Source organism: Gigantopelta aegis, unplaced genomic scaffold, assembly GCF_016097555.1.
Source record: "Gigantopelta aegis isolate Gae_Host unplaced genomic scaffold, Gae_host_genome ctg3587_pilon_pilon, whole genome shotgun sequence".
NCBI lineage: Eukaryota > Metazoa > Mollusca > Gastropoda > Neomphalida > Peltospiridae > Gigantopelta > Gigantopelta aegis.
Window position 1 is genome coordinate 10,564 of NW_024533410.1, and position 22,649 is coordinate 33,212.

Genomic DNA, 22,649 nt, shown 5'->3' on the forward strand with positions numbered 1-22,649 from the left:
CTAATGAGAGAGAACATAAATAGAGTTTATTTACTAAGTACATTTATTGTATGTATATTTTTCTTATTGGACCATCCAACTAATACAATAACATTCTATTCATTTTCAAAGCAGTTCTTCCATCTGTTATGATATATACATAACTATTATGTCCACTTCTCTTATAATAAATTATAAAATTTTACTTACTTCTCTTGGTATACGACTAAATGGAAGAGAATACCCGCCTCCTCCTTTGTCAGTTGCCTAAATCATAACCATCCCGTGTATGAATCATGATTCGATGTTTTCTTGTACTTAAAATGGACCAACCGCCAATCCTCATTGCTCTCCCAAGGAAGTGGCAATATTTGCTTCACCTAGGATCTCGTTTCACTATACAAGAACGGAGGCGTGTCTCTCCGAAAACTACCAATGCTGTTCGTCCAGATACACATTAGAGATACATTTCTGAGCCTCCACAGCTAAAATACTATCAATGGACAGAGACTCTCGTCAAAATCTTGCAAATCGGATAGAAGTTTTGACAGTTTCTTTGAATATCTTTTAAGTTTCTTGGCATGGTGTCGAAATGACATCACCTGCTTGGCTAAGTGTCTTCGTTCTGGACCAAGAGCACCAAAACTACCAGGAGATGCCATGTTGGAAAGTGCTCAAACGAAGACGTAAAAAAACACCAACAGCAAAGAGTAGAAGTGATATTCAGTATGTGCCTACAGTTTACAATCGTTCGGGTCTTTTCTGTGTTTATTATACGCCTTTATACCATCCACAGTCTTTAAAGGGAGTAGCTTGCTGGCCAGCGGGGCACTGTAGACAAACTGAAGAACACTACAACCTCAGCAATAACTGTCTTCTCAGCAACCAGCCCCTTGAAGAAATCACGTGATAAGTCACGTGAACATAAGTTATGAATAATTTATTATTGAACATTATTCCCGCATTTACTGGTGTTTTCAAATGTGTGTAAAAACTCATTGATATTAAACACTGCAATAAGTTTATAAATAAAAAATTTGTTGGGAGAAAAAGTTCAGATTTTAAAACTGAATATGCTTTTGAAGTCAGGTGAGCGATAATACAATAACGAAAATCTTCAATCGTCAGAGCTAATCTAGCATTCGTGACTTTTTTTTTCCTTCCTCATTTTCAGTAATTTCCTCAAAGCTCAATTCTGATCCACCTTCTTCGTCGTCATTCCCTGATGATTTGGTTCGAACTGTTTCTCTTTTATTGCACTCAAAGAAGACACCATCAATCATCCAATTTTTAACACGGTCCCATCCCTTCTTGTCTGCTTCATTGGTCAATGGTTCATCAACTAAAGACAACAAATCAGGTTAGTACTAGTAAATAGAACCTTACATGTTAATCACAATTATATTGAATTAATCATTGATTGACCTCTGAAAAAAGAAGGCTCTTCAATCAATGATATCTAATACATTAATGGTAACTGATACATGATGTAGTAATAGTAAATAATAACTTAGAAATAAGTAGCATTAAAGGAAAACATGTACGACTACAAGTATATAATATACATGTACATATTCTTGAGAATAATCTTCAAAAGCGACATGTATACAATTACAGTACATGTAATTCCGTACAAGTTTGTTATAATTATATGTATTCAAATTCTGCACTGTCATTAAGCCATACAATTTCCTATAGTAATTGCCAACTAATGCACATACCACAGCAGCTGTACTGATTCTATCAATACAATTATACTTTAAAAGGAGGGAAAACATATAACTTTCAGTTTCAAAATGATAATAAATTGTTAACAATACCAAATGGAATTGGGTTTTTCTCTCTCTGCCTATATACTCATTCATGGTCAACACACACACACACACACACACACCACACACACACACACACTGACACACACACCCACACACACACACACACACACACACACACACACACACACACACACACACACCACACACACACACACACCACACACACACACACCACACACACACACACACACACACACACACACACACACACACACACACACACACATATACATATCAATATTCATTTAGGAATATCCTTGATTTAGTGTCATCTTAATACTACTATCAACTTAAGTAAATTATAATGCAGATCCAATTCAGAGTATGAAAGGATATCCTGTTATAAGATCGATATCTCAATTACTCAAATAGGATCTTGTCTCTGTTACCAATGTGCAAAGCATTGCACCTTACCTTTAAGTGATCTTTCATGCTTCGTGAATATTATTGGTTTATTTAATATACTATAAACATAGTAGTAGTACTACTTAAAATACCTTACCTATACCAGCCATCATATCCATTACAGTATACAAATCATTGCGACTCAGCAGACCATCACAGTCATATCAAAAATTTGAAAAGCGTGATAAATCTTTTTTCAATATCAGCTTTAGGACTGAAAGATGATACCATGTCTAAGAACTCTGTGAAATTCATTTGGCCATGTCTGACACACAGAACGCTTTGCATATACGATATTTGAACGGATTGTTTTTCAGTTCTGGTAATTCATCCATTATATAAGTCAATGGTAACGAACAAAGGGGATTGGCAAATCCATGATTGTTTTGAATATGATGAGGGGTGTCCATGTCAGTGGTGTCACGATAAAATGCCATGTATAATTCTCTAAATCGTGCAAAAGTATGAGTGATTTCAGCTCTATTGAATGGGGTAGTCTCTTCAAACTCTTGCAACGTTTCTTCTTGGAACTTCATCTGCTGGCTACCCATTGTGTCTTGTTCTGTTTTTAAAGTAACTAAACAACAAAGAATTGTTTTATAATCACACACTCATAGACGAACTTCAAAAACGTAAGCACATTCCAAAGCCACGACCCATCCCTCCAAATAACTCAGCCACACCTTCTATTAACTCTGTATCAGCAGACATCGATTAACAAAACAAAAATTCAATATAATACTAGAGCTAAAACAATACAATTAACATATAATATAATTATATACAATAGATACGCTGAAAATTAAGTTATAATATCTGGTAGCATTTAGCCATTCACAATGACGTTAACAATCAAACAATATAAAGTCTACTACACAATTTTTAGTTGCTTTATATGCTACAGTTTTCTATGTCACATCAAATGTTGTAGCAAGGTACTCATATGGTTGGATAGAGTGCTCTGGTCGCTATACCACATTGATTGTACTTTCCTCTGACCATCATGACATAACCACTGTTTTCCCCAATTATAGCCCCAACTGTAATAAAATACAAATCAATCGATGAGTCTGTTTATTATGCACTGTGAATGACTTGCCTGTTTTTAACTAGCCAATAATCTGTTCCTTTGTATGTACCATACCCTACTACAAGCATAGCATGTGTAAGTTTTGAGTAGGAGCATGAAGGCTCATAATATATGCCATGACTATAGAACTGAATTCATCATTAATAATAATCATGCATAATGGTATAGTGCAATCTTGTTTTACTTGAAATGAAGAATGTCTATGGTCTACACCAACAGTTACTGGTCCAGCAATAGCGACTGCAGCCATTAAGTCACTTTCGCTTCCTCTTCTCACTCTTACCATACCTGTGGCTTTCCCTCCAATTTTTGATGGTTGAAAGAGGCATAAAATATTGCTGCAAAGATAAACAGTGTAATATACATACATACATACATACATCATACATACATACATACATACATACATACATACATACATACATACTACATACATACATACATACATACATACATACATACATACATACATACATACATACATACATCCTATATATATATATATATATATATATATATATATATATATATGTATGTATGTATGTATGTATGTATGTATGTATGTATGTAGGCATGCATATTTCATCTAAAGTAAAAATCGTACCGACTCAATATAAGGATAGCTTTTTGATGTGTCCTATGCCATTGTTGTCCCCAACATAAAGAATGGCCACTTCTCTACTTCCTCCACTGCAACCTTTGTTGCCATATATAACTACAGAAGTATGGAGTGAATTAAGGTACTATGGTGTAAGTACTGCGCATGCTGTCTGTACCTGAACAGTCAATGATATTCTGTTCGCTAAGAGAAACCAGTTTCCGACTAGCCAATGCTTGCATACCCTCGATTGAACCAGCCACACTAAATGCATAACAACTTAGACAACGTCCCTAAAATGGAATTAATGGATACGTGTTACTTGTATAGCTGTTTTTCCAGCAAGAATTGAAAGATCGTGTTGAGTACTGTTATACTCTGAATGGGCAAGCAAGAGTGTTGGTATAGATATATGTGTTAGCAAGTACTACAGGGACATTTGTCATGTGATACTCTTACGTTATGCATGCCTACATAACGTAAGAAGTTGTTTGAAATGAGTCCATTTTTCTCACACTAAAACATATTTGACTACATTTACCATCTCTATTTTATGACCTATACATGTTAACATGATTGAATAGTAAGTCAGCTGTCATGCTGTTTAATCACAAAATATTGTGTTTTTTAACATATGAGCAGGTAAAATACAATTTCTATGCAGTATAATATATATATTTGTAAAACTAACTTGATCTTTAACACTAGTTACAGCACCCATAGTACGCCAATCAACTTCACTTGGTAGACTTGATACATTCAATCCTTTTGGCCATTTGAATTTTTTTTGTTTTAAGTTTAGGCTTTTCTTGTGTTGAGTTTCGATTAGAATTGTAAGAATATCGTAGAAGGCACCTAGTTGCATAATAATATTCAGAAGATGTCTGAAAAGAAATAACAATGAATTTGAAATAATTTTTACTAAAACAATTATATGATCATTGACTTTTATAAGCTACTTACCAAATCTCCAAACTGGTTTTATGGCCAACCTATAACCGAAGTCAGATTTGAGCTGATTGTGTGCCTCGATGAAAGCGCGATTTGATATCCACGTAACGTACTTCTCCAGTTCGTGAATGTCACTTTCGTAAGATTTGTCGTGTTTTTGTTTCCATGTTAGCCACTCTGAGTCTTGTTTGAAGGCCAGCTCCACTGCGTAACTACTTTTTACCGCTATTAGACAGAAAAAGATGAAGCTTAAAAGCTTCATTGTACTATACTGCAAAACGTTGGTGTCTGTTAGTCCTTCAGATGTGGTCAGAGTTTCAATGAGAAATACACTGCAGAACTGAATAGAAGTGGATATTTGTGAAGGTGGAGCTGTCACAGTACAGTCATGATGCAATGGCTATACAATACAGTGTGTGATTGTCATTGTCAATTAACTATTGAAGAGTACATCACATGCTATTGCAATTGCGAAGAGATTAACTATTGAAGAGTACATCACATGCTATTGCAATTAACTATTGAAGAGTACATCACATGCTATTGCAATTGCGAAGAGATTAACTATTGAAGAGTACATCACATGCTATTGCAATTAACTATTGAAGAGTACATCACATGCTATTGCAATTGCGAAGAGATTAACTATTGAAGAGTACATCACATGCTATTGCAATTAACTATTGAAGAGTACATCACATGCTATTGCAATTGCGAAGAGACAGGACCCAACCTGTGTTTTTAATTGCACAACTGAATAGAAGTGGATATTTGTGAAGGTGGAGCTGTCATAGTCATGATGCAATGGCTATATGTGATACAGTGTACTTTTGTCATTATATAATAACTATGGAGAAAATGTGACTCATTACATTTCATTGCACAGCTGAATTATTGATCAGTGATATAGGAAACAAAATTACACATGTAACAATCAATGAAATTTAAATTAAATGCAATTTTTTAAAGCAAAATTCTCTCAAACGTATCACAAGTAGGGAAGGAAGCATCTGTTGCAATACCACATTGATTTGATTTGTCTTTAGCCATCATGATGTAGCCTTTCATTCCCCAATTAGTACCCCAGCTGTCAAGAGTACATACAAAAATTTAAAATAATTCAACATCGTTTAATTTTCTTACCTATTTTTACTAGCCAATATGGCTTTCCATTATCCTTTCCATAACCAATAATTAGAACTGCATGTGTAAGTTTAGAGGAAGAACAGTTAGGCTCATCAAATATTCCTTTCTCGTAAAACTATAGACGTAATAAGAGTTAAGATAACATGCTATGGATGTAAGCAGTTTTACTCACTCTAAAAGCATTGGAGCTCCCATCAATTGCTACAGACACTGGCCCGGCAGTAGCTGTAGCAGCCTGGAGTTCAGACTCACTGCCAGGAGGGATCTGAACAATACCTGCCTCGGTTCCACCAATAGATTTATGTTGAAAATTGCACTGTCCTTGCTGCAGGAATTGTTTGTGAATTTAAGAGGATATTTTGTCTTATACTTACCCTTCCTTTGTATGGATAGCTTTCTTCTGTGTTAATGCCATTATTATCAATGACATAATGAAAAACTTGGTACATATTGCCTCCATTGCATCCATGATTACCATAAGGAACTAGAGAACAGGTCATAAAGATGATGAATTAAATGTCACTAATACTCTCTAGCTGTTTAAAATTATATATAGAGAGAGTCTCAATCTGTTTTTTAAGTGATCTACCTGAGCAATCTATGACATTCTGTTCACTGAGACGTACTAGTTCATCGTGAGCCAATGCATGTGCTCCTTCCAAAGCTCCAACAGCACTGAAGGCATAACAACTACCACATGATCCCTGCATATACAAACAATAGATTAACACAGCATGTTTTGGTAATTATTAGTAATTGTCCATGAAAAATACAACAAAAAGTTAGAGCATTTCATACAATTTTTATCTTTTCTTACTTGGTTTTTGACTTCAGTAACAGCATTTTTTGTTCTCCAGTCTACTGTGTCTGGGACTTGAAGTATATCTGGATTACTTGTTGGAGTATATTTCTTGAGTGTTACATTTGGTTTAAGGCAGCATTTTGCATTTCATAGCACAGATACTGAGCTTGATATTCCTCAGTTGTCTTATAAAGCAAACAAAATAAAGAGCTTTATATAGAGAGAGATATTGTATGTTGTATATCTTACCAAGTCACCTAGATGATTCATTTTTAACGTGTAGCCATGCTTATAAGCTTCTTGATTATGGTTATCAATATATTTCTTGTTTGCTAACCAGATGCTTTGTCTCTTGATTTCCTCTTTCAAACAAGGGTATCTCTTGCCATGTTCCTTTTTCCAGAGATGCCAATGTTTATGATGAGCAATTGGTGTTGATGAAACGAAGCAATAACTCACAGCCAACAAAATGATAAATTTCATTGTAACTGTGTCGACTTGACCAGCTGGACAATCTATCTCAACTTTTTTTTTGAGTTTCTGAGGTTTTGCACATAGCTATAAAGACCTGCAGATGGTCACTGACTTTTAAAGCTTTTGTCAACGAATAGCTTTTGATACAATGACTAATCCATTTCACACTTTATTGTTCCTTTCTATCGACATGACTACATGTACAAGTTCTGTAAATGTGATACATGTACATGTAATGTTGACATAGGGTTATAGAAAAGTTGTTAACACTTACAAAAAACAAAGAAATATTATTGTATCTATATAGACAGTGTTAACTAGTATGCTCATATGTTCTCAGTCAATATATAAGTTATAATAATCATTATAACTTTGGAAAGAGAGCTCTTGTAGCAACTCCACATTGATTGTGACCATTTCTGGCCATCATCATATATCCTTTGACTCCCCATCCATGTCCCCAGCTAGCAATAGGAGAAAAAAGATACACATACACTCAGTAATAGTACCAATGATACCTGTTCTTTATAACCCAATGATCTTTGCCATTTTGTTGTCCATATCCAACTAACAACATTGCATGACTTAATTTATTTGTTGAGCAACTTCTCACATCCAAAAAACTCCATAACTATAAAACTAAAAGAAATCAGATTGTCTCCCCTAATGATAAATGTTATACTTACTCTAAATGCAGCATGGCGATGATCAATGGCAATTGTAACAGGTCCTACCATAGCGAGAGCAGCCTGGAGGTCTCTCTCCTTACCTCGCTTAATACGAACAAACCCACTTACAGTAGCTCCAATGTTATATGATTAAACTTACACATCTCTCTTGCTATAGAAAATGAAAATAATTATATAAAAGAAATGATGTATTACTGAAATATGATCACTTACTGAGTCCTGTGTATGGGTAACTCTTAGCAGTATCAATGCCACCATTATCCAAAATGTACATAATAGTTGCTTCTCTATTACCACCACTACATCCTTTATTACCATACAACACTACATTATTAAAAAATGATTCATTCAAAATTTGAATAGTGTATTACAAAGTGACATAGTTGTCATAATAAAAATACAGCTGACTCAATTTAAAATTTGAATGTTTTTGAGATCATGAAATATACAATTCAAGCATTGTTTTCTTATTCACCTGAGCAGTCAATAATATTTTGTTCACTGAGAGGCTCCAGTTTATCAGTAGCTAAAGCATAAGCTCCTTCAATAGCACCTGTTATACTAAATGCATATGAACTGTGACAAAAACCCTGCATATAATCAATAGATACATATCAGAATATTCATTTGTCTTTTACCTGGTCCTTCACAGGAGTCACCACTCCCAAAGTTCTCCAGTCAACAGATTTTGGCAGACTGCTTTTGTTGAATGTTTTAGGTAAATGAAAGTATCCCTCTCTCGCACTCCATAGCATGTGACCACTTACAATCACCTGTTGTTTCATTGACATAGTGATGCATTTTGTTGTCCTTTCCTTTGTTGCCATGGTGATGATCAGAATTGTTGTTGTCATGGTGGTGATGATGATGATGATGATGATGATGTTTTCCTTTACCTTTCTTATCATCATCATATCATCATTTTCTTTTTCTTGCAATCATGTTTCTTAGATTCAAAATGGTACTCTTTTTCATGTACGAGGCTGTTTGTGTTTTCAAAAAACTCTGTAGATGTCTGTGTAGAAAAAATAAAAGTAAAGTCGAAATGTTGATACAGATCACTCTAAAATATTGTGTCATTTTACCAAGTCGTGGTTATCATGGTTTCATTAACATAACTTGTTCCTGTTATGGACAGTAAATACTGTAGTAAGACTGTAGTCAGCAAGTATGTGATTACTCATCATGCATTGTTGATGTAATATCATTCTCTTCATTGTTGCGTTAATTATTGGAAAATGTGTTACTACAAAGGCTCAATCTACATAGCAATGTACTTGTGTTGTATTATTACAGAGGCATCCTTGTAACTAGCACTGTGAAAATAATGATTCATTTCAAGTGAAAGGAATATAAGAATAGTAATAATAGTTAATAGAAATGAGTCACATTCTTAGAAACATTTTAAATAAATCTGAATGTACACACACACACACACACACACACACACACACACACACACATGCACACACACAACATACCATATCTCCAAAATGATTCTTTTTTAGTAGTGTGAACCCACATATATCAGCATGTCGATTGTGCTCTTCAATATATCTTCTATTAGCCTGCCAAATAGCATATCGCTCTAATTCTTCTTGCTTATCAGAATAGCTGCGTTTATACTCCATCTTCCAAAGTGTCCATTCCTTTTCTAGACCCACTTCAGCTGACAAAGAAGTACAGAAACTTTAATAGTAGAATAACAACAATCATGATGACTTATTACTGACAATGACTATTAATTTCTATAATACTGTGTACTGCTACACTAAAAGCTCTAAGCTCAGCTCCCTTTTATGTTTGTGGAGACTGACAGAAGGTATGATAGCTTTCCCTTATTTATCAAGATCAGCTGTCATATATTGCACGCTAGCTTTAATAGAAATCACCCTGTACTTGTGATCTGTTTAGCATTGTTTTTCTTTTGAATTCTTTTGTAGTAATTTAAATTTGAACATTTAAACTACATAAACACCTGTGAAGGACAAACACTTCTAATGGGACTGTACACTTCACTCTCACTTATATCTAGATGTTGATATCATTATTTTTATTTAATAATAAAAATTTAATAATTATTACTAATTATGCATGTATTATAACAGACAAATATTACAAAACAGCATAAAAGAATTATTATTAATCAAAACAATAACTTTTAAGATCAATTTCAGCATTAACTACTACTAATTATTTAAATCTTTTTCCTTGAGAATAACAGCTTTAAGCCTTAGGTATGAGGCCTGAGTGGCAATACACAATTATTGTTCCTATTGCGGCTCATCATGATGTAGCCCTCCATACCCCATGAAGCTCCCCAACTAAATAAGTAAGAAAAAGATCACAACTGGTCTGTCCTCTTCAATTTCTCACCTGTTCTTGACAAGCCAGTAGTCCTCACTATTGTAAGTACCATAGCCAACAGCTAACACTCCGTGATCAAGTTTAGTAGAAGAACACTGACTGCTTTAGTAAGACACCGCTATGATACAGCTACAAATATAATAAATCATTTAAAACAAGAACAATCTGATTAATGTCTGTTAAAACAATAGACCTCTTCAATTGTTCCACTATCTGTCTGTATTACTTGGAAGCTTGTGTGACCAGCATCAATGGCTACTGAGATAGGACCAAACATTAGCAACAGCGTCCTAAGAGCACTTTCATCCCCACTCGGGATATCTGTGTATCCACTGCAGGTTCCACCAACATTAGCTGGATTGTAACGGCAAGTAGAGTCCTAGAAATATATAAGAATTAAAAACATTGTCAACATGAAGGACTATCCAACACTAACTTACTTCAGCTAAGTAAGGATAAGATGATTCAGTGTCATCACCAGCAACAGTTTTAAGATATCTGAAAGCATTGTCCATAAGTCCTCCTTTGCAACCATGATTCCCAAAAGAAGCTGTTAAAATAAGATGACCATAGTTACAGGTCATCCTTTTAATATTTTTCAATGTACATTAGCATTTAGAGGTAAATGAATTTATTTACTTACTGGAGCAATCATTAATTGTTGCTCAGACAGAGATACAAGTGTGCCACTTTTTAAGGAAATTTTGGCCTCAAGTGATCCAGTAGCAGAGAAAGACCAACAGGAGCCACATCGACCCTAACAGAGTAAAAATCAACCAGCTATATATAAGATTAATAATTATCTTACTTGGTTCTTTACTCCAGTAACAGCTCCTTTTTGGCGCCAGTCAACAGTATCAGAAAGTTTAAGACCAGAGGACTGTATAAGTTTTTGGTATTGCTGTAGTTAGCAGGACGAGGAAGAAGACCATTATAGATGTTAGCAAATTCACCAGCATCCTATCAAGTAAGAAAAACTCATTTATAAACAATACAGTTAAGCCAGTCATTTGGCTAATCTTATGATAGATTAAAAATTTATATAGTAGTGAGAAGTTTCAAAACTTACTAGATCAGCAAATTCATTCATGGCCAGAATGAAACCGAATTTGTCAGCATTGGCATTGTGATTTAGAACATAGTTCTTATTTGCTTACCCAATTGTTTGTCTTTCTAGTTCAATGTTAGAAGTATCATATTTTTGTTGTACTTAGTTTTCCAGTCCTGGAACTCTTCATCATACTGGAAATGAGCACTAGCTAATGCCACAAGAGTAAAAATGCAAAGAGCTTCATTGTAATAGTGGAATGGGGATAAGTCACAATATAAAACAACAACATATAACGATGTAAGATAAGCATATAGGCAACTTTATAAAAGACTAACACTCTGCATTCATTGTCTTGAGTATCTTTGCTTAAAAATGTTTTATTGTAAAGCAACCACAAATGAACAACAAACGTAGTATAAACTATATACTCTATACACACAAATGATAAACAAGTGTAGTACAAACTATAGACTATACTCTATAGTAGTGAGTTGTGTGGTTCTGTTCACTATACAAGCTAATGACCACAATGTTACATTTGCATGAATCCACTTTAATAATATTATGCGAGGGAGGAAACCTTTGATTGTAGACAGTCACATGTTAGGTATAGTGGAGCCACAATATGTCCTTATATGGATCCAGTCTGATCAATATTCACATGATGTGATCAATATCCCTATCACACACCACACAATGTTATTTGTAGCAGGTCAAGTTAGTTAATAGATTCATAATGGTAATGAGTGCTGTTGGAATATGTCCCGTGATTTCCTTGAAAGTTAATAGACAAGGTATTTAAGGTGAAATATGACACTAAGCAACTGCAAAATATACAATGCAGAAAGGGTCAAATTATTACAAAATAAATGTGAAGTATGTATTAACTTGTACTAGGACTAACTTCAAAGTGTACGATACTTATAATGGAAAAACTATTATATTATTCTTTACACTTAGAAAAAAGACAACTTGTTGATGTTTTAAATTTTCCCAAAACCTTCTGTACTTCTATAACAATGATGTCCATCTTTATTTGCTTGATACAATAAAACTATCAAATACAAAGTGTTACAATAATTATGAAAGATACATTTCATCCAGACAAACACCTGATTCAATTACAACAAACATAGATCAACTGATAACTTGGAGCAAAATTCGTAGTCATAATCTTTTGAAATAATACATTAGATATTACAACACATAGAAAAACTACGTTTGGAAATACTACAACTATCATTTATAACAATAAATTGAGTTGCTTTTCAACTTACTCTCCTGAGGAAAATCAGCTACTTTTACAAGAAAACCGGAAGGTTCAGTTTAGTGACGGCCAGTAAATATAAATTTTATATAGGACTATTATTAGGATCATGTGATAGCAACCAACTACTGAGCATGCTCATTATTACAGCAATGTTTGCACAGCATGTCAATGGTCACATGTCCACACCGCATATAATCCATATAAAAAATGCATAATGTAAAACTATGAATATAATTAAAACTATTGCATTGATATAATAGAAATAAGGCTTTAAATTGTTATAGTTTCACAGTATTTGGTCATATTATGGTTCATTCTATACATAACGAGTTATAATGTTATTTTACCAAAAGGATAAGAAGCATCTGTAGCTATGCCACACCATGTTTCCCACAAATCGAGCCAACATAAAATAGCCATCAATACCCATTTGGTTCCCCCAACTAATAAGAAAAAGTATAATCATAGTTGAAATAATTACATGTATTGAATGTAAATTGGCTTGTTTGTACCTGTTCTAACAAAGCCCAGTAAGGTTGTTCCTTTATAAGTACCATAACCAACAGCTAGTACTCCATGATCAAGCTCATCATTGGAACAGTAATAGTTTAAATACACACCATTTTTATAAAACTAAAATATGAAAAGAATCAAAAAGAATAGAATATTATGACTAGTAATACTATCACTAATACCTGGAAACTTTGTAATGAAGCATCCATTGCCACAGATATTGGACCAATGTTTATAAGGCATTCATCAAAGCTTTTCATCACCTTGAGGTACGGTGGGGGGGGGGGGTGTGTGGGGGGGGGGGTTTCATAGAACAGAATCTGTTGCTCCAATTGTCTTGGGATGTGAAACGAAGCTTTCAAAGTCTACCTGATACGTCAATACAAATCTAAGTCATTGAAAATGACATATTAAAATACAAATCAAGTCATGTGACATATTAAAAAAAAGTGTTATATAAGTTTGATGATTTATAAAGCAACATGATAACATTGTGCTAACTTAGCAGTGTAAGGATAGCTTTCTTCGTATCATCTTGCCACCATTGTCTTTAATATAAAGGAAGGCTTGCTCCATTACTCCTCCAGTGCACCCATCATTACCATATTTCCCTAATGATTTAAGATACATTGTTCATTCCATTATCTACCCATCCATCTGGATACTGGCCAAATGATCATCCAGTTTTATCTACCCATCCATCTGATACTGGACCAAATGTCATCAATTTATCTACCTGTCCATCTGGATATTGACCCAAATGGTCATCCATTTATCTACCCATCCATCTGATTTGGATACTAGCCAAATGGTCATCCATTTATCTGGCACCTGCCAAATGGTCATCCATTAATACTTACCAGAACATCCATAAGTTGTTGTTTCTGATAAAGATACCAGTTTGCCTTTCTTCAAAGCATGTTGACCTTCCAAATACCAGTAGCTGAGAATGACCAACATGATCCAACAGTCCCGTTAATGAAAAGTTAATGCTATTATATTACGTTATATCCACCTGGTTTTTGACTTCAGTAACAACACCCTTTTTCTCTCCAATCCAACATTTCCGGCAGTGAGCTATTGGTCACTGGTTTATAAAAGTCTGCAACAATTAAAGACTTTTTCGATGAACCCATTATAAAAATATTGGAAAACTCTGAAGAATCCTACCAATATTAGATGTTATGTAAACATACACAATGCTCCTGATCTTACCAAATCACCAATTCATCATCTCAGTGTGTAGCCATGTTCGTTTTGATGAGAATTGTGCTCATTAATAATTTATTGGTTTGCTTCCCAGACAGCTTTGCGATGTAGCTCTTCCTCTCGTGTGCTGTATTGCTTGTTATGAAAGTCTTTCCCGTCCTCCACTCTCCTGATACAAAGGGAGACTGGTAACCTGATCAAAACAAATCCCAATGATAAGCACTGCTAACAGAAAACCCATATTCTTCCCTTCAAATATAAATCATGGTACGACAAAAATAAAAATCAAACAACGCAGGGCTATTTTTGAGATATAATATAAATAATGAATAATTGAATAGTAATATTAGCTTATGCAATTAACAAGCACCGCCCATTTTACAGTTTTCATAATTAATTTTTTCAGTTTTGCACCACCGCAAATTTTTTATTGAAATAAGTGTTCAAAGCAATTGCACTCATCTAAACTATGAAATGTCACTCTAGTTATTTGCTAGTTTTTAAAACTGTAGGATAACTGTGTACAGTAGCCACACCACACATGTTGTCTTTATTACGAGCCAGCATGAAGTATCCATCCATTCCCCATTTTGTGCTCCAGCTAAAAAAGAAATTATCAATTATAAACAGTTTTGTATATATGTATTTCACCTTCCAAACATTGATACCTTTTTCTTCCTATACTGACCTGTTCTTTATTAGCACATAATCTTCTCCATCATCTGAAGTACCCCACCAACCAAGAGGACAGCATGATGAGAGAAAGTGGTGAGGAAGAACAGTTTTTATTAGAATACACACCACTATGATAAAGCTAAATAAAATTAATGCATTTAAAAACTGAACCATCTGTTCCCTTATTGTCTCATACCTGAAAGTTCATTCCAGTGTCCATCCATGAGGACACTAATTGGTCCAAAATAGAATAGCAAGTAGACAGCAAATCTATCTTCATCTCCTAGGAAGAATGACATATCCTGTACAATTGCACCAATGTTTTCAGGTGTTTAAACTGACAAGTACCATTCTATAAAGTGTAGTACTGGTTATACATTCATTGTTACAAATTGTTACCTGTCCAATATAAGGATATGACTCTTCGTGTCAATTCCTCCATTTTCTTTGATATAAGTAAATGCTTTAAAAGGAAAACCACCTTGCAGCCAAAAATTTTCATCTAAAAAGTGCATTCGTCATTTTAGATTATACTGATCATGTCGTGCATACGTGAGCAATCACTAGTTGGTTGTTCAGAGAAGACACTAGTTACCAGTTGCTTTGTAATGCTGTCCCTCAAGAGCACCAGTAGTACTAAAAGCCCAACATGAACCACACATACCCTAAGCAACAAGAACTTAGATTTAAAAACACACATATAGGTACCTGTTTTTACAGGTGTAACATAACCTTTTTTCCTCCAATCCCAAGACTGTGGTACTGATGAGTAAGGTGTCAATTTTTTGGTTTCTTTGGCTTGATTTTCGTGGCAAAATCCCATTTAAGATGTCCACCATACATTTGTGAAAATTCTTCATTTGTCTAAATAATCATATATATAACATATTTTTCTATAGGCAAATATTTACCATATCTCCAAATATGTTTAGTTGAGTGTGTATCCAAGCTTTTTGTGAATTATGTTTTCTCGACCATATTTTCTGTTACTCTGCCAAATACATGTCGCCATAGCTCCTTTTCTTGGGTGGTATATTCCTTATTATAAAGGGTTTTCCAGATTCCCATTCCTCATCAACTGGAGCACAAAAAACAATTGACCACAGAGATAGCTACAACAAGAAAAATCTTCATATCCTAAGAGTAGTGGACTAGTGGATATGAATTCTGGGGAAGTGTATGTCTCTTTTGTGCTTAAATGTTTTGAAAGGGAACAAGATTCTGTGTCATATGATTCATTTCTTCTGATAAGATAAACTATTGAAATTACTAATTGAAACTGAACTGCATTAATTTCTGTATACATGCAACGATCTTTTCAAAATCAGTGAAGTCTTTTAGAAGTTAATTAAATATTTACTATTTTACTTAGTGTTTTTGGTATCAAGATTAACTTTAGTTACAGATATAGTGTTAGTATTAGCTTTCTAATGATTAGAAGCGTTATAGTGTTACTAAAATACTTTCAGTTTTCATTATAGTAGTGTCACAACAAAAGTTGTATTCATAACCTATTACAGTCTCAAGTAGTAACTTGATAGTCTTTCTTAACACACGAGAAGATCATATGACATAAATAAGTAGTACCAATTTTAAAACATCTAAGGTTGAAAAGATACATTGTTATTCTTCACATAAGTTGGGAAAATTAGGACATACTTTACATGTAGCAAATTATTTGATGCAATAAAGTATAAACATCATGTCCTAGTTTTCATTACTAATGTACTAAGTGTACTATGGAATTGACTATTTGTGTAACTAACTGTTAGAACTATAACAATGATAAGATACTGGACGAAAGCTGTTATTATGAAATTCATGCATCATTCAATGTATTTTGTAGGGATGTATGCAACCAAAATGAACATGAATTAATTAAAACAATAAAATTTATTTTAGCAGTGATATGAATCTGTAATATAGATGGGCACAAGATACAGTAGAAATGGAACAAACAGATGTAAAAGATAAATGTGACCACTTCAACTGTCAATTTTATTACCTCGTTCTACAGGCTATCATTAAACGTATGTCAATTGTCCTACCTAATGAGTAGCTCACACTTTAATTCTTATTGGATCTATTCATTTGAGATATTAATAATAATATTAGTTTATGCAATTAACAGACCGCCCATTACAGTTTCATAATTAATTTTTTTCAGTTTTGCACCACCCCGCATTTTTTTTTGAAATCAGTGATTGCAATCATCTAAACTATGAAATGTCACTCTTAGTATTTGCTAGTTTTAAACTGTAGGATTACGGGGTACAGTAGCCACCACACATGTTGTCTTTATTACGAGCCAGCATGAAGTATCCATCCATTCCCCTTTTGTGCTCCAGCTAAAAAAAAGAAATTATCAATTATAAACAGTTTGTATATATGTATTTCACTTTCTAAACATTAACACCTTTTTCTTTCTAACTGACCTGTTCTTTATTAGCCAGTATCTTCTCCATCATCTGAAGTACCCAACCAACCAAGAGGACAGCATGATGAGAGAAAGTGGTGAGGAAGAACAGTTTTTATCGGAATACACACCACTTATGATAAGCTAAATAAAATGAAATCATTTAAAACTGAAACATCTGTTCAATCATTGTCTCATACCTGAAAGTTCATTCCAGTGACATCTATGAGGACACTGATTGTCCAACAGAATAGCAGTAACAGCAATGTATTTTCACTCCTGAACGAAGAATGATATATCCTGTACAATTGGCACCAATGTTTTCAGGATTATACTGACAAGTACCATTCTATAAAGTGTAGTACTGGTTATACATTCATTGTTACAAATTGTTTACCTGTCCCATATAAGATATGACTCTTCCGTGTCAATTCCTCCATTTTCTTTTGATATAAGTAATGCTCTAAAAGGATACCACCATTGCAGGCCAAAATTTTCATCTAAAAGTGCATTCATTCATTTTTAAATTATACTGATCATGTCATGCATACGTGAGCAATCCACTAGTTGTTGTTCAGAAAGAGACACTAGTTTACCAGTTGCTTTGTAATGCTGTCCCTCAAGAGCACCAGTAGTACTAAAAGCCAACATGAACCACACTTACCCTTAATAAAAGAGAACTTAGATTTAAAAAACACACACACATATAAGGTACCTGGTATTTTTACATGTGTAACATAGCCCTTTTTCCCTCCAATCCCAAGATGGGGTGGTATTGATGATAGCAAAGGTGTCAATGTTGTTTGGCTTGATTTTCAGGCCAAAATCCCATTTAAGATGTCCAACATACATTTGTGAAATTCTTCTTTGCCTAAATAATCATATAATTATATAACGTATTGTTCTATAGGCAAAAAATATTTACCCATATCCTCCAAATATGTTTAGCTTAAGTGTGTATCCAAGCTTTGTGAATTATGCTTCTGACATATTTCCTTGTTACTCTGCCAATAACATGTCGCCCATAGCTCCTCTTCTTGGGGTGGTATATTCCTAATTATAAAGGGTTTTTCAAGATTCCATTCCTCATCAACTGGAGCACAAGACAAATGGCCACAGAGAAAGCTACAACAAGAAAAATCTTCATACTGCTATAAGAGTAGTGGACTAGTGGATATGAAGTTCTGTGGAAGTGTACATCTCTTTTAATTTGTGTTTAACTGTTTTTGAAATGGGAACAAGATTCTGTGTCATATGATAATTCCTTCTAAGAACTATTAAAAGCAATAATTATTCATGTGTACAATCTTTCAAAATCAGTGAAGTTTTTTAGAAATTCAATTAAATATTTACTATTTTACTTAGTCTTGTTTGGTATCAAAGATTAACTTAGTTACAATATAGTGTTAGTATTGGCTTTCTAAGGATTAGAAGCCTTATAGTGTTTACTAAAATACTTTCAGTTTTCGTTAGAGTAGTGTCCAAACAAAAGTTGTATTCATAATCTATTACGCCTCAAGTAGTAACTTGACAGTCTATTCTTAACACACGAGAAGATCATATGACATAAAAAGTAGTACCAATTTCAAAACATCTAAGGTTGAAAAGATACGTTGTTATGCTTTCACATAAGTTGGGAAAATTAGGGACATGATTTTCAAAGGATCCTGTAATGACAAAATGTTCTAAGTAAAAAACAATAGACTAACTGACATACCAGCACAGTCCCATGAGCTACTGTTCAGAAAGAGAACACTAAATTTCCTGTTGCTTTGTAGTGGTGTCCTTCCAATGATCCTGTTGTGGCAAAGGCCCAACATGAACCACATTGTCCCTGTCAAGTATGAGAAAGGTAACACTTTCAAATTGCACAATTTTCTCACTTGATTTTTGACTTCAGTCACATAACCTTTTTGCCTCCAGTCCCAAGAGCTAGGAATTTGAAGGTTAACACGAGGAACATATTGTTTAGTGTTGTTTCCTCTGCTTTTAGTAGTGTCATGCGAAAATCATTTTAAATTCAGCAAATTAACTCAGCACAGACTAGGTCTACAAGTGATAATAAAATGTGAAAGAATCAAAATGTAAGAAATTTACAATATATACAGTGGTTGTCTATTTACTAAATGATATATTTTGTAATATACACAATACTCTGATCTTACCAAATCACCAAACTCATTCATCTCAAGTGTGTAGCCATGTTCGTTTTGATGAGAATTGTGCTCATTGATAAATTTATTGTTTGCCTTCCCAGACAGCTTTGCGATTAGCCTTCCTCTCGTGTGCTGTATTGCTTGTTATGAAGTTCTTTCCAGTCCTCCCATTCTTCCTGATACAAAGGGAGACTGGTAAATTGATCAAACAAAAAACCAATGATAAGCACTGCTAACAGAAACCCATATTTCTCTCTTCAATATAAAGTATGGTGCGACAAAAATAAAAATAAAAATAAAAATACGTAGGGCTATTTTTGAGGTATATAAATTAATATATATTAGCTTATGCAATTAACAAGCACCTCCCATTACAGTTTTCATAAATAATTTTTTTCAGTTTTGTAGTACCGCAAATTTTTTTTGAAATCAGTGATTGCAATCATCTAAACTATGAAATGTCACTCCTTAGTATTTGCTAGTTTTTAAACTGTGGGATAACGGGTACAGTAGCAACAACACACATGTTGTCTTTATTACGAGCCAGCATGAAGTATCCGTCCATCCCCCATTTTGTGCTCCAGCTAAAAAAGAAATTATCAATCATAAACAGTTTTGTATATATGTATTTAACTTTTTAACATTTGACCACCTTTTTCTTTCTATACTGGACCTGTTCTTTATTAGCCAGTAATCTTCTCCATCATCTGAAGTACCCCAACCAACCAAGAGGACAGCATGATTAAGAGAAAATAGTGAGGAAGAACAGTTTTTATTAGAATACACACCGCTATGATAAAGCTGAATAAAATTAATGCATTTAAAACTGAACTATCTGTTCCATTATTGTCTTCATACCTGAAAGTTCATTCCAGTGACTTCCATGAGGACACTAATTGGTCCAACAGAATAACAAGTGGACAGCAATGTATCTTCATCTCCTGAAGGAAGAATGACATATCCTGTACAATTGGCACCAATGTTTTCCAGATTATCCTGACAAGTACCATTCTATAAAGTGTAGTACTGGTTATACATTCTTGTTACAAATTGTTACCTGTCCAATATAAGGATATGACTCTTCAGTGTCAATTCCTCCATTTTCTTTGATATAAGTAAATGCTCTAAAAGGAATACCACCATTGCAGCCAAAATTTTCATCTAAAAAGTGCATTCATCATTTTTAAATTATACTGATCATGTCATGCATACGTGAGCAATCCACTAGTTGTTTGTTCAGAAAGAGACACTAGTTTACCAGTTGCTTTGTAATGCTGTCCCTCAAGAGCACCAGTAGTACTAAAAGCCCAACATGAACCACACAACCCTAAATAAAAAATAACTTAGATTTAAAAAAACACACACACATATAAGGTACCTGGTATTTTACAGGTGTAACATAGCCTTTTCCCTCCAATTCCAAGATGGTGGTATTGATGATAGCAAGGTGTCAATGTTGTTTGGCTTGATTTTTCAGGGCAAATTCCATTTAAGATGTCCAACATACATTTGTGAAAATTCTTCATTTGTCTAAATAATCATATATAACATGTTGCTCTATAGGCAAATATTTACCATATCTCCAAATATGTTTAGCTTAAGTGTGTATCCAAGCTTTTGTGAATTATGCTTCTCGACATATTTTTTGGTACTCTGCCAGATAACATGTCGCCATAGCTCCTCTTCTTGGGTGGTATATTCCTTATTATAAAGGTTTTCCAAGATTCCCATTCCTCATCAACTGGAGCACAAGAACAAATGACCACAGAGAAAGCTACAACAAGAAAAATCTTCATACTTCTATAAGAGTAGTGGACCAGTGGATATGAAATTCTGGGAAGTGTACGTCTCTTTTTGTGCTTAGATTTTTTGAAATAGGAACAAGATTATGTATCATATGATCATTTCTTCATAAGGAAATTACTAATTGATACTGAACTGCATTTATACATCTTTCAAATCATGAAGTCTTTTTTAGAAGTTCAATTAAATATTTACTATTTTACTTAGTCTTGTTTTGGTATCAAAGATTAACTTTAGTACAGATATAGTGTTAGTATTGGCTTTCTAATGATTAGAAGCATTATAGTGCTACTAAAATACTTTCAGTTTTCCATTATAGTAGTGTCAAACAAAAGTTGTATTCATAACCTATTACAGTCTCAAGTAGTAAACTTGATAGTCTATTCTTAACACACGAGAAGATCATATGACATAAATAAGTAGTTACCAATTTCAAAACATCTAAGGTTGAAAAGATACGTTGTTATTCTTTCACATAAGTTGGGAAAAATTAGGGAAATACTTGTACCATGTAGCAAATTATTTGATGCAATAAAGCATAAACATCATGTCTAGTTTTCATACTAATGTACTAAGTGTACTATGGAATTGACTATACATGTAACTAACTGTTAGAACTATAACAATGATAAGACACCGGACAAAAGCCGTTATTATGAAATTCATGCATACACTTCAATGTATTTTGTAGGGATGTATGCAACCAAAATGAACATGAATTAATTAAAACAACAAATTTATTTTGGCAGTGATATGAATCTGTAATATAGATGGGCACAAGATACAGTAGAAACGGAACAAATATAAACTGCAGATGTAAAAGTTAAATGTGACCACTTCAGCTTGTCTATTTTATTACTTCATTCTACAGGCTATCATTAAACATAATTATATCATTGTTTTTACTAATGAGTAACTTACACTTAAACTCTTATTGGATCTATTTACACAAAGTGATTGGTTGATTTAACTAATATATATTTATAAACGATATATAGTTATACGAGTTGTAGTAAACTTATTTTAATCAAAAGTAAGCACAATACTGTTTTGATTACTAATGTAATACTGCTGATTAGTAACTATATTAACATTCAATTCTTAATACATTAGTTATTAAAATGTGTTATGTTATTTTTATATATATTATAACTATGTATTATTAAATCAACCAATCAAGCTTTACAGTAAATTATTGTACTTTGTATGGTATCTGTAAA

General features: G+C 33.7%; 3 protein-coding genes and 1 pseudogene across 3 annotated transcripts; all 4 read right to left on the reverse strand.

Moving 5' to 3' along the window:
- Nucleotides 1-1,109: 1,109 nt before the first annotated feature.
- LOC121392251 (silicatein-like) lies at nucleotides 1,110-7,289 on the reverse strand. Its single transcript, XM_041523559.1, has 11 exons — nucleotides 7,056-7,289; nucleotides 6,963-6,991; nucleotides 6,822-6,897; nucleotides 6,594-6,708; nucleotides 6,379-6,488; nucleotides 6,177-6,329; nucleotides 6,005-6,119; nucleotides 5,851-5,949; nucleotides 4,871-5,083; nucleotides 2,578-2,796; nucleotides 1,110-1,321 (listed from the first exon to the last, which is right to left on the reverse strand). Exons 1-11 carry the CDS (start codon nucleotides 7,287-7,289, stop codon nucleotides 1,110-1,112), a joined length of 1,575 nt encoding a protein of 524 aa, XP_041379493.1.
- A 2,869-nt stretch (nucleotides 7,290-10,158) lies between these two features.
- Nucleotides 10,159-14,130, reverse strand: LOC121392252 (annotated as a pseudogene).
- A 735-nt stretch (nucleotides 14,131-14,865) lies between these two features.
- On the reverse strand, nucleotides 14,866-19,656 carry LOC121392253 (digestive cysteine proteinase 1-like). The gene is given in 7 exon segments (XM_041523560.1): nucleotides 14,866-14,980; nucleotides 17,490-17,603; nucleotides 17,868-17,970; nucleotides 18,022-18,101; nucleotides 19,267-19,304; nucleotides 19,354-19,453; nucleotides 19,625-19,656. Coding segments are annotated over 7 exon segments (582 nt in total).
- Nucleotides 19,657-20,104: 448 nt separating this feature from the next.
- LOC121392254 (procathepsin L-like) lies at nucleotides 20,105-21,940 on the reverse strand. The gene is given in 9 exon segments (XM_041523562.1): nucleotides 20,105-20,210; nucleotides 20,300-20,427; nucleotides 20,485-20,637; nucleotides 20,684-20,787; nucleotides 20,839-20,857; nucleotides 20,859-20,955; nucleotides 21,006-21,036; nucleotides 21,039-21,090; nucleotides 21,932-21,940. Coding segments are annotated over 9 exon segments (699 nt in total).
- Nucleotides 21,941-22,649: the final 709 nt, after the last annotated feature.

What these genes read in the sequence shown, in the direction of transcription:
- LOC121392251 (XM_041523559.1), bottom strand. Translation starts at nt 7,289, where the DNA reads ATGAAATTTATCATTTTGTTGGCTGTGAGTTATTGCTTCGTTTCATCA. An exon ending in TTACTGAAGTCAAAAACCAA is followed by an intron (nt 6,709 to 6,821) that starts GTAAGAAAAGAT and finishes TTGTATATGCAG; the next exon opens with GGATCATGTGGTAGTTGTTA. An exon ending in GCTATCCATACAAAGGAAGG is followed by an intron (nt 6,330 to 6,378) that starts GTAAGTATAAGA and finishes CAATTCCTGCAG; the next exon opens with CAAGGACAGTGCAATTTTCA.